The 13,199-nt window shown below is 42.3% G+C and overlaps 1 protein-coding gene across 1 annotated transcript in view; it reads right to left on the reverse strand.

The window, feature by feature from the left end:
* Positions 1–13,199, reverse strand: part of grid2 (glutamate receptor, ionotropic, delta 2) — a 543,340-nt gene that overhangs the window by 200,109 nt on the left and 330,032 nt on the right. Inside the window, exon 3 of the mRNA XM_071907238.2 lies at positions 12,638–12,925. Within this exon, the coding sequence (XP_071763339.1) occupies positions 12,638–12,925 (288 nt within the window). The remainder of the gene's footprint in view (positions 1–12,637; positions 12,926–13,199) is intronic.

The following is a 13,199-nucleotide window of genomic DNA, read 5'->3' on the forward strand; positions in this document are numbered from 1 at the left end:
GAAAGTTGGTTTCTTTCTCTTCTCTCGGTTTCCCTCTCAAATTTTTAAACTTCTCTTTTCCTCACTCTCCCTCACACACAAACAGTTACATACCAGCAAGTAGACATACACACATACATACACACACAGATGCCCAGAAGCCCAGAGGACAACAGCTGGGCAGCGCCCCAATCTGCTGTCTGGGAGTTTTAAATAGGAACAGAGCTGTGTTTGTGTGTGTGTGTGTGTGTGTGTGTGTGTGTGTGTGTCTGCTAACTAAATATGTTCACTTTCTCATTATGGCCCTATAAAGCCATGTTACTTGTCTACAAAGTTCATCTGTTAATGGTAACTTTATCGTTAAAACTGTATGGTGCAGGGCTGCGATAAATGTGTCTGTATATTTGTGTGTGTGTGTGTGTGTGTGTCTGTGAGGATGAGAGGGGTAAATGAGCAAACAGAGACCTCAAGATGGTGTCTTTAATGACCAAACAAGGCTGCTCCAATCAGTCCAGGAGCACAGAGTTGGCAAGCTAGCTGAGTCTAATTACATTGACATTATCATTGGCAACGCAATCATCATCACCGTTGGAGTAACTCCCAACAGGCCACACACACCTGCTGTAAAACACAAATGCACCCATACACACAAAAGACACAAACATCGATTCCCGGATGCACATGCCTACAGAGACTTGTACAGTATAAGAACATTTTATGCTCATATGCACACACATGGATTCAGACACATTCATATGCAAGCAGACAGAGATACACACACAAAACGCAAATATAAACTAAGATATTTTGTACCCAACGTGTCTGCATCAATACCTAAGCTAAATTCATGTCCTCATTTATCCAAAGGCTCTGAGGTCATTCAAAAAAATTATGTTTTAACTGCAAGAAACAATACAATAGTCTAGATCTGTGTGATTCAATTTGTATTGACTCTCTCTTTCATCACAATAAAGCTGATATCACATTCACTATCCTATCCTCATCAATTAATATCAGAGCAACCACACATACATACACACGTGCATGATTGCAAGTAAACGCACGCACGCGCACACACACACACACACACACACACACACACACACACACACACACACACACACGCCATATAGTTCTACCAGTCTAAGCAGATTTAAGCTTAGTTCTTCACTGAGTCCATATTAATCAATGTGAAGCCCCTACCATTTATAATCAATGGTGCCAAGCTATATAAACATTATACACCGGTTGATTTATGCCCTCTGCAGTAAGAAACCTTTGTAAATCAACTGAATCAAAAAGCTTTTGTCAACAGAGCAAGCGGACGTTAAATAATGCAAATAATCCAAAGAGCATATTGCTCACTTGCTTATTCTTGTGCGTGTTATGCTTGTTCTTGTTTCTGTTTCACATTATAAATTAATTCTTGCCTGCCCAATTTCCTGGCGACAAGTCTGCCTACCAATCTGTCTGTCTATCTGTAGCCTCTCGTTGTGTCTTGTTTGTACTTTGTGTCTTGTCTACCTGTCTCTGCTGTCTGTACTATAGGTGTCTTTGTCTCCTTGTACCTGTCTGTCTGTCTGTCAGTCATGCTCTCTGTCTGTCTGCTTGCCTGCTGACTGACTGAGGGGTAGGTCTGGTTTTATTTGCCATCATCAATCCTTTCTCCACCCTGGCTTATCGTCCCAGTTGTGTGCCTAATGCATTTGTCATGTTCCACAACACCTACTCTGCACACAGCTTAAAAAACAACCCCCTCCGCCTGTCTCACGCCATATAGCTCACTCAAACCCATACACTAAACACTTGATAAATGTATAACTAAATAATGTATGCACATTTTGAGATAAACATTGGCAAGGAAACCTAGGAAATATTTTATTTTTAAAAAAATGAGCGAGATTGATGAATACATTGTCTGAGCATTGCAACATGCATTGCAAATTTGGGATTAAAGGGTGAAGACAGAAAAGAAAAAAAAAAATTTGAAATTGTAAGGCATAACAAAAAAATGTATAGCACACAAGTTGGACAAAATTGAGAATCTGATGAAAAATATCTGTCACAAAGTTACCATATTCATGAAAAATATACATTCAAGAAACCACTATAGCTCAAACTAATATTAAAGGGTAACTTTGGTATTTTTCAACCCTATTTTCCCATCTTTTTGTGTCTAAGTGACTAAAGGGGACAACAATTTTTGAAATTGGTCCAGTATTGAGCGAGATCGCTTCAGCCGGCCGGCAGCCGCGAAACGAGCTGCAATGTAATCCGACGGGGCAAATCGCACCGTCAATGTACGTCCACTAAAAGTGCTTGTTTTTGCCACTGACAGGCTCAGATTGTTATTATAAGTGTCTGACAACATTATGGAAAGGACCCTACAGAGAAATGAAACGTTTTTCTTTACCTTTCGCTTGATCCGGTCTGTGTGTAACCAAGTCTCGCTCAAGTCTCGCGAGAGTTGAGTTGTCGCAGGAAGTTACACACAGACCGGATCAAGCCAAAGACATTGACGGTGCGATTTGCCCCGTCGGATTACATTGCAGCTCGTTTTGCGGCTGCCGGCCGGCTGAAGCGATCTCGCTCAATACTGGACCAATTTCAAAAATTGTTGTCCCCTTTAGTCACTTAGACACAGAAAGATGGGAAAATAGGGTCCAGGTTGAAAAATACCAAAGTTACCCTTTAATACAAATATTACTAATAATCAATATTAAGAGTCAGTGGATCCTTAGCAATGAAGATGGACATGTAAACAAGATATGGAGATATTTGGCGATGCTAGAGACATCCATAATGTGGTGCATAGCAATTTTTGTGGCCATCATTTATAGAAGAAATATTATCTCGTTGACTTTCAAATAGGAACATATCCTCGTCCAGTTTTACAAATGAATCATCAAAAACATCCTCATTCCCTCCATCAAAGTCCGGTTGAGTTCCTGCCTCCTGTTGTTCAAAAGGACAAGGCTCCAGTGTGTAGTCTAGTCCCCACTGCTGAGCGGATCATTGACTGTCAGCTGCTTCATGACACCATAGCGAACAAAGAGACGGGTAAAATAGCCACCGACCTTGCCCACCCAGGCAACCATCTGTTTGAGAAATATTCCTCTGGGAAACAGTACCGGTCCATTAAGACCATGATCGCTTGTCACCTCAACAGCTTTTTCCCACAAGCGCTGTCACCCTACTAAACCAGCCCCTCCAAACACACACTGTACATCCCCATGATCCCAGGACTCTTCATCTCCATCTAACAGAGACGACTGTAAACCTGATCTCTGGTATGCATACACATAATGCTATTTCTTATTACTCAAGCAGTATTTGCACCATTTTAAATACTACTATGCCACTTCACAGCCTCAGGAATTTAGTCTGCATTTTATAATGCTGGTAACTTATTTCATACTATATTTTTCTGTTTCTGTTCTGTTCTGTTCTTGCTTTTATTGTTTTTGGTAACCTTTTCTGCTTTGTGAAGCACTTTGTTACAGTGTGTTTTAAAAAAGTGCTATATAAATAAAGCTTTACTTACTCAATATGAGAACCCCATGGGTTCACTGGACTAATGGACTACTGGCCTTCTGCAGCTGCAACCATACTGTGTGACACAATATTTAATATAACGTCTATTTCTGCAACATTCCTCTTCTTCTATTACCTTTGCCTTTCACAATAAAGAACATGAGAGAGATTTCAATGATCTCACAGCTTGTAAAGCAGAGCTCCAGCCATGTCTCCAGTGGCGATGGGTTTCTCCAACATTCGTGTAGAACATAGAGGTAGCATGTACATCGATTACCTTCTTAGAAGTGCCTCCTGCCTGCATTCATTCACACTGTACCACAGCAGCCAGTGTGGCGTATTCCTTCTCATGTTTCTCCTCCTCAAGTGGAATTGAAAAGGGATTTTGCAAAGAAAATTGAATCAACTGGACCGGTTGCCGTAACTCCTTGTAAAACAAAAGCAAAACCTTTACAACGGGTTATGTTTGTATGGTAAGGTTCTCTGCGTGTCCCTTCCACGCATTTGTCAGGCTTCCATTCTTTCCCCACCATCCCATCCATCCCCCAAGCCCCTGGCTCAAAGTAAAAGCTAGAGCTAATGTGGTGTAGCAGCCAATAGCACACAGGGATTTCACCTGCATGTTCCCCCAGCTCAGTGGTACTCTGTCTGTGTTCAAAAACCTCCTCTTGTTTCTCCCCTGCCTGCCTTCCCCTCATCCCTCTCTCTTCCCTTGGCTTTTCTTCTGAAACCTCCCTCGGTCTCCCCTGCTTGCTTCCTGTTCTCTCCCTGTCCCCCCCTGCTTGTCTTTCAGATCCTCCCTGTTTCCTCTTCTCCCTCCCCCTGCTCGACTTGCAAAACCTCCTCTGCTTCGTATTACAGCAAAAATTCCCCAATCGAGGGATTCTACATTGACGCTCTGCTTCTAAATTTACATTCACAGGCCCTTCTCCTCCCCCTGGTTTCTGCCCTTTTGCAGCCTCCCTGCCCTTGCCCAAGGCGTTTAACTAAATGCAAAACATGAGAAGACGCTGCAATACGGCAAAACCTATTATAAATGAAACAGATTAAAGAATTTATAGACCCTTAAATACTTATTACGAACGTTATTATTAATAAAATATTTTCCATACAAATGTATTCATTAATTGTTTGATAAAGAAGACAATTTTGTGTGACAAATTGCCTTTCATGCTACGTCCACCCGATTCTGCTCTGCCATTACCTTTACATCCCTACATCTCAGCTTTGTCTTTCCACTATGCCTTTACCTCTGGCTATCTCCATCTCTGCCCCAGGCATCTCAGTGTTAGATGCCTCAAAGGCACTGGCTCTTAAAACATGGGTTGAGACTCAAAGTGGAATGCAGGCCTGTTTCTGTTGAGCCTGGGTCCCAGAGACTAAATTTCTCAATCGCCGTCTTGGCTGAAAACGTTAAAGAACCCCAGCCCAGGGGAGCTGAACCTGAACTTGAGAAGTTTACCTCCATATAGAAAAAAAATGCTTTAGGCCCTAAGTACCTGCCAGTCTGCCTGACTGCCTATTGCTCTCTAAATCTTCTATTCCTTTAGATCTATGTCCCCATCTCACTCTATTCTTGTGCTTTCATTTCCCTCCCTCCCTCCCTGTCTCTCACCTTCTCCCTCAAAGCCCCAGGCATCTCATTGCCAGTGTCCCCCCGGAGAGCTTAACCAACACTTAGATCTCATCTCTGTATAAAAGGCTTGGAGCCTTTTAGGTCTGCGTCACCTTCCCTATCTCCCTAAATCTTCTCTGGCTTTCAATTCCCCTCCACACCCTCGTCTCTGCCTTTCACAGACCTTATGTCTCCAAATTTCTCTCCCCACCCACCTGCTCTCTCTCTCTCTGCCCTTTAGGTACCACAGTCTTGTCTCCCCTCATCTCACTTTCTCACTTTCTCCATCCTTCCTTCCTTCCTTCCCTTATTGTTTTTATAACCTCTGGGTACCCCCCTGATCTCTCTTGTCTCCTGTCTAAATTGCATGTACTACTTGGTGATCAGCAGCCTGTTTCGAACTGCTGAATTTAAAGCGGCAGGCACATTCTTCTCTTATTATATATTGGTGCACTGAAAATGCGAGGATGCTATACCGTTTTCCAGTTTCGATTCAGTGGGCTTCTGCAAAACACTAATTAAAAACTCATACAAATAAAAAAAAGTACCCATAATGCTGTGTAACAAGACATTATGGTTAAATTAGCCAGTCAATAAACAATAACATGAGCATACAGTTTGCCCTGGGGTTTAGTATGGGTTGAACATGGTATGTTGAAATTGCCTTGTAGCGTGCTGATATAAGTCACATGCTGCAAGATACAATGTACATTACAGAGAGTTTATTGTGTGCTGTGATTGTTTCTGTACTGAAGAAAAGTCAGACATAGCATCCCTTCCTCCCTCCTCCTTCCCTCATTCCTTCCCTGTCTGTTTCACTGCCCTCCCTCTGCCCCTGGCAGCTCACTTTGAGCTCCACCAAGGAGCCAAAACCTAAACTTGGGAGGTTCACCTGTCTGGCCCTCTGGACAGGCTTTCAGCTTTTTTAGGCTTCGGCTTATAAGTGTCTTCCTACCTGCCTGCCTCTTGCCCTACCTCCGTATCCTGTATGCTGTTAGATGTGCCTCCCTATCTCCCTCCTTGCTTTGCTATAGTTTGCCTCTTTCTCTCTCTCTTTCTGTCATCTTTCTCACTCACCCTTTCACTGCCAAAGCCATTTCATCCCCAGCGCCCCCCAAGGATCCAAGCTGCTACCTTGGGGTCGCACCTCTCTGTAAAAGGTTTTCAAGCCTTTTGAGTTGTTTTTGGCTAAGTGTTTATCTGTTTGCCTGACTGCCTCTTACTCTGCCTGGCAAAATCTGCTATGCCTTCAGATCTATGTCCCTATCGCCCTCTCTGCTTTTTTGTTTCTCCCTACATCTTCACAATCTCTTTCATCTCTTTCTCTCTATTTCTTTCTCTCCCTCTGACTGATTTTCCTACCTAGGAGACAAAGTAACACGTGACCTCCCTGTAAAAGGCCTGTAGCTTTTGGGTGTTTGGCTCATGAGTGCACCTGCTTGCCTCCACGCCTCTGAAGATCAACTTTCCCACCTCCCTCTCTGCTTTGATTTTTTTGTTCTTTCACTCTCTCTCTCTCTGCCCTTCCATCACCTCTCTCCTCCTGCTCTAGGCTGCTCCTTTCCCCTTCAGGGGCCACACCTCTACTCTGGGTTTCACTTCCACATAAAAAAGGTTTTACAGCTTTTTAAGAGGTTTTAGCCGCAAGTGTCCATGCAAAGTTACCTTCCAAAAACCTTCCGTGTCCTTGGAACTCCTGACTACAGCTGTCAGTTTCTATTTGTCTGTTTATTTTTTATTAATGCCTTTCTCCCTCTCCATCTCAACCCCTCATTGTCTTCTGCCCTTTCTTTCTACTTCTGTTCCCTTGTTCAGTCTCTCTCCTTAATAAATTAAACCCCCCCTCCATATCTCGCCCCATCCCTCCCATCTCCCTCTCGCAGCTTCCTACCTTGCAACTCAAAAGTTTAAACATGGCAACTCATTGCTTCCACCTAAGGCCCAAAGAAACTATTACTAACTCCATGTAAAAGGCTTATGGAATTCAAAAGGTTTGGCTCATTATTCCTCCTTGCTTTTCCTTCCCCTCCTTATACCATAAGAAGCTTATAGACTTCAGTGTAAATATAATTTCAGGAACAAAAATAATCAAAATGGATGTTTTTTAGCCACTGTAGATTTTGGGTTTGTCAAACATATAATAGCGGATGAGTGGCCTGCATATTGCATACATACCGAAGCAAGAAAACAATTTTGTTAACCTCTATCATCACAAAATGATTTCTCTGCTGTCATTTTAGTTTAAACAATTAAACATTTATTATAAACATTGTCTCACACAAAACCACAAAACTACTGAGTCTTGCACAGTTTCACAGTTTTCCTTGGTTACAAATGTTATAAATGTTATAAATGGTCACCATTTTTAATGTGTCCTCCAAATGACGTCATCAAAGGCCACTGTATCTTTTATCGTTAATTAAAGCTCAATGGAATTATGCAGAAAAAAAAGTAGTATGACCTAAAATGTGACTGAAGGACAATTTTTGGAAAATATTGTTTGCAATTTAATTAGGTTGTTTTGCTGGAGTGAACAGTGCTTTGTGTAGAAACTCAAATCAAAAAAAGGAATAGGGTCAAAAACATTTAATGAACTAATGACTGTAGAAAATGTATTTCTGGGAGAATCACTTATTGGGAAGGTTGTTTCGAAAAATTCAGATGTGTTATGGATAAAATCAATTTATGTAGCCCTATTTTCCCTTCCTCTTGCCTCCCCTTATTCCTAATTCAAGGTGCCAGAGCCCCTCTGACTTACACCCCACACATACTGTATATCCAGAGGGATTGCAGCTATACCCTACGCATGTGATAATACTTCAGTGGGGATTGACCCTATGCCATACCCCCTGATGTATATCTATCAGAGGGGATCATTGCTATGCCCTTATCCCATTTGAACTGATACAGTGTCATTATGTATCTTCTCTACAGCGCTCCCTACACCCTGCATGGCTACGTTTACATGCAAAACCTGCTCAGAGAACATCGACACCATGTTGGCACAAGTGTGTTTTGAATCGATGAAATTCCCCATTTTTGTTAGATAAGTGTATATTCACATAGATTCTCAAATGGTAGGGCAAAACAATCACAAATAAGTAAGTGAATAAGCAGATTTTACCTGGAATACATCTGAAGCTCACACTTGCCTGCCATATTCAGTCATTACTTCATTCATTCGATGTCAAGCGATTTTGAAAAAATCATAAGTATCCTCCCCCAAGCTCCTGTTGTATCCTCCTGTTCTCTCCCTCTGTTTAAAGTGTTTCCATATAAAGCTCACAGAGATCAAATTTTACCTACAGTGCGTCTTCAGTGGTACCTTGACGTTTCGATTTTTCTTCACCCGCCACTTGTCATAATGTGGGAGAGATGTCTGTGTCTCTCTGTTTGAAAGTTATGTGGTCCATCAAAGACGAAAATCATAGATTTTACAGTACACACTTCTCCCCTTAACAACAGCCCTTCAACAGACTATGATTACATCCTCTTATTTGTCCTGCAAACCATTGCCTCTTCTCTGTATTCAGCATCTAACCTTTCTTTCTTTCTTTCTTTCTTTTCCATCTGTTACTTATTTCTCTGCCGATCAAGTGTCTCACCCCTATTATTTCTGCCTTGCCCTGAGTGAAAACTTTTCTGTCTTAACTCCATTGATAAGTCAAAATCACACTGGGATTTTATATCTTACATCTTCCTTTCAACTTATCCCCTAACTCCACCCCGTCTCCAAAACCTCCCTTTGTTTTTCTCTTTATCTCCTACTATCCCTGTTTTTCTTCCCATCTCACCTGCTCTCTGTGTGTGAGACTGTTCAGGCAACCAAACACAAACTATATTGGAAGTTTACCTGCAGTTCAAGTCCTCCTCAGCTGAAGTCAACCTTTACACTGGGCCAGGTGCAACAAGGTGGCACTCTCCACCTCATCATCAAGCACAATGCAGCACACTCTTCCTCTTTGTATGACCCAACAAGGCCAGATTTGGACACTTGTTTAGTGTGTGAAGCGCATAAAAAAGGAAATTGTCTTCCGTCTTTCTCATCGGGATGGTTTTTGAAGATATGAAATCTTATTTTAAGATTATTAGGGTTGATTCATCAGGCAATATGTAGTAGAATATAACAGGAAAGACAGACATGGGGAAAGACAATGGACTCCATTTACTGTAAATTCACTGCATTACAACAGTAAGAGTTTATTATAACTGGTATTCTCTCAAGTTGAGGACCAATACGGATTTACCATATTGATTACATTTTTTATTTGTGAACTTATGATAAAATATTGATGATTACTGTTTTGCGAGACAGCATATAGATTCATATGCAGGTATTCTGCATCTGTGCTGGCTGCAAATAAGTAACGGTCAGCAAACAATGTTTTTCTTCAGTTAATATTCATCACTCTGCATGTGGAACCTAAACGTAAATAGTGTAACCTTGAACTCTGTGATAATGTTTTTACTCATTTTTTCCACTTTCAGTGCTTTTATTCTTCTCTCCTAATGGAACACTAACAACCAAATGAGCATCACTTACTTTCAAATCAGCTCTTTCATTCTGATATAACATGTTTCTATGGTACCTCTTGCCATTGGCTAAAAGCAAAAAAACAAAAAAACAATCATTTTAATGTCAATGATGTTACTACCGCTGAGTGGTACTTCCCACATTCTCTCAACCACTATGGAGCTAGTGCTGCTGTAGTTCGGTTTGGATTGTAACTAAGGTCACTCAGCAAATAATACCAACTTTCACTCACATTTCCTAAAAAAATATCATGTTGTACAATATGAGCGTATAACAGCGTCAGGAGAGAGTAAAAAGGGCTGAAAGAGAGAGACAGAATGAGAGGGAGAGAGGGGGAGAGAAAGAAAGTGAGAGAGAGAGAGAGAGGAGGGGGTGGAGGGAGAGGGAGAGAGATCAAGAGAGAGAGGGAGAGAGATATAATAGAGAGAAAACATGAGTTCTCAGTGTCCGGAACGCACCAGTAGAGCTGAAAATTGGGATCGGGACAGTTGCAGCGTGGCTTCATTTGAGAGGACACACTCGATTGTCTGTTCTCTAAAGAACTCTCCTTGTACAGAGGCGAGGCCCTTTGGGAACACTGCTAACATCTTAAAAGGCCATCTCTCTCTCTCTCTCTGTGTCTCTCTCCCTCTCTCTCTCTCTCACTCCCTCTCTCTCCCTGTCTCTCCCTCCCCTCTCTCCTTGAGCAGGGTGAGGCCATTAGGGAACAATGGTGACATCTTTAAAAAGCCTTCTGTGGCTGAGAGAACAGCTCTGCTAAAACCCAGAGGAACCATGTGCTGAATCAGTGGTCACAGAGCACAGAGGGGACTAAGGGGATTTGAGTGGAGGACAGACCTGTGTGTGTGTGTGTGTGTGTGGGTGTGTGTGCCTGTGTGTGAGTGTGCCTGTGTGTAACACTGGTTAACAGCAGAAAGGCCAGGCTGTAGTCAACTGACGGCTGCTTTGAATTTAAAAATTTAAATATCTCTCGCATTCAAAATGTCCCTCCCTGACTTTTCTTACAACCACCTTTTTTTTTTTTACAAACCAGTGTTTGATTTTAAAAATCCCGCAAGGAACCATAGTTATAACTAGATTTACCGCCTTCAATTGACATTGGCTTTCTCTTACACCCAATCCATTGGTCTTTCTTGTGTTAAGAATTTGAGCAGCAATACCACAATCACACATAATGTATTTGTGTTGCTGCAAAATATGTGTTATATGCAAGGATCCAATAGGATGAAATAGGATGAAATGGGTCACTCTTATTATTGCTCATTTTCTTGACAAAAATCATTAATACTATCCTGGTGATGATCTAGCTATGGAAATTACTAAGCTATTAAAATTGATTCTGCATATTTGCCGCTATCCAGTATAGATCATGGCTGCTCGGTAAAACTGACTATAGTTAGAAGATACATTTTTCATGGCATATTCAATACGCTGATAAAATATTTTAATACCTTGCAAGATTAAGTTCAAACCTGCGCATGTGACATCGCAACAGAGTTCATCTACATAAAAATGATGCAGTGGATCCATCGGAGATCAATGCATACAACACATTAATTGAGTTCACTGACTAAAATGAGTGGAATGAAGCCCCATTATGGCTCTAAAGGAGCCGGAGCCAGAGATGGTGGAGCAGGAGTATGGCAGAAAAAAATGAGGAGGAGGCATTATAGTTGCAGCCAGTCAATGTTGGGGTGTGTAATACAAACTAGACTTATACAGACTCTTGACAATAAGATAACATGAACTGAGCTGTGCTTTATGTGTGTTTTATGTGTCCATCTGTGACTGGCCATGATAAAATTGTCTCCTCCTCATTGTTCCTCTTACGTGAAAGGGGAGGGACGGCTATTTAATAAGACATGATACATACTAAAGGGAGGTGGGTGGCTGGGGGGGTAACACACACAGAAACACACCTATGCATGTACATATACACCTGTACACATGAAGGTTTGCACACACAGAAACAGCTAAGCCAGAGTGCTGCAGAGGGACGCTGGGAGACTGGAGAGACAGAGTGGCGCTTTATAAAAGGGACACAGGACGCTACTAGTCTAGCGTTAGAGTTAATGGACTAGAAAGAGAGAGGGCGAAGGGAGAGAGAGAGAGAGAGAGAGAGAGAGAGGGAGAGAGAGGGAGAGGGAGAGGGAGAGGAGGAGGGAAGCGGGGTAGAGTGAGAGAGCAGATGTGTCCGGAGCACACAGATCAATGTGTGGACCGCATCTGCTCACCCTCCCTCCCTCCCTCCCTCTCCCTCTCTCTCTCTCTCTCTTCTACATACACCATCGTTTTATGACTGATGTCTGCAGAACATTGCGCTAGCATGTACGTGTGTCAACGCATGCGTATATGCACCTGTGTGTGTGTATGTGCATATACACGTGCATGCCTGCTTGTGTGTGTATGTGTGTGTGTGTATGAATGAATGAATGTGTGTGTGTGTGTGTGTGTGTGTGTGTGTGTGTGTGTGTGTGTGTGTAAGAGAGAGAGAGAGAGAGACAGGACACGGTTTCTGACTTAACCATACGTCCATTAACTCTCTAATGTTCTACCATGCTGAGAAACCATCCATACTGTTAAATCAGATACATTCAAAATTCACACACCACTGATTTTATATATTCGACCTACTATGGATGTCAGCTGAAGTGAATCCTCTGCCTTACCTACTGCGGTGCCTCATTTCCCTCATGTCAATGACTCCAGCAGGGGAGGGAAGTAACTAAGTGTATTTCAAAGAGCCATCTTAATATCAGTCAGAAATAAATAGGAATTAGCCTAAAATCCTTCCAAATTATCCTAAAGTCCTTCTGGAGATAAGCTGAAATTTATTTACTGTATTTGCCCTAAGCATTTTATAATCAGCAACGATTTTAGTAACAACTCTGCAGGATAGTCCCTTCCCAAAGAAGAGATAGATAGAAAGATAGATAGATAGATATTTTTTAATGAGTAATGGTACAGTCCCTTACCAAAGTCAGAATCATAGAAGAGGATGAACTTCTGCCAGCTGTACTCGGACACCACCTGCATGATGACCTCATTGAGATAGACAGGCGGGCGGACCATTAGGGTGTAGTCGTCTGTTCCGGGGATGCGGCTGGTGGGCGGGCAGTCGGAGCGGGGCGTTCCCGCCGGGGAGCGCTGGATAAAGAGGTGGGGGATGTGCATGGCGTCTGCCAGAGTCTGGAGGCTGCCCGCCGACATGCAGCCGATTGAACTGACCAGCGCCAGGATACCGCGGTTCATCAGCTCACAGGCTGGATGGAGGGGGAGGTGGGGGAGAGAGCGAGGGAGGGGGGTGGGGGGGTGGGAGAGGAAAACAGGGAGGGAGAAGAAAACAGAAGAGCAACACATTATTTTCCCAAATATCCAACAGGGATGTCAGCGGTCTTCATTTGAGATCACCTCAAATCTAAGCAATACCACAGACTGCAACTTTATTTATTTATGTATTTATTTATTTTAAGATTAACTGATTAATTTCATCTGAGTTGTAATCATGAGCCATGCCAAACTATATTTTCATCAAAG

The sequence above is a fragment of the Centroberyx gerrardi genome, chromosome 8 (genome assembly GCF_048128805.1).
Source record: "Centroberyx gerrardi isolate f3 chromosome 8, fCenGer3.hap1.cur.20231027, whole genome shotgun sequence".
Lineage (NCBI taxonomy): Eukaryota > Metazoa > Chordata > Actinopteri > Beryciformes > Berycidae > Centroberyx > Centroberyx gerrardi.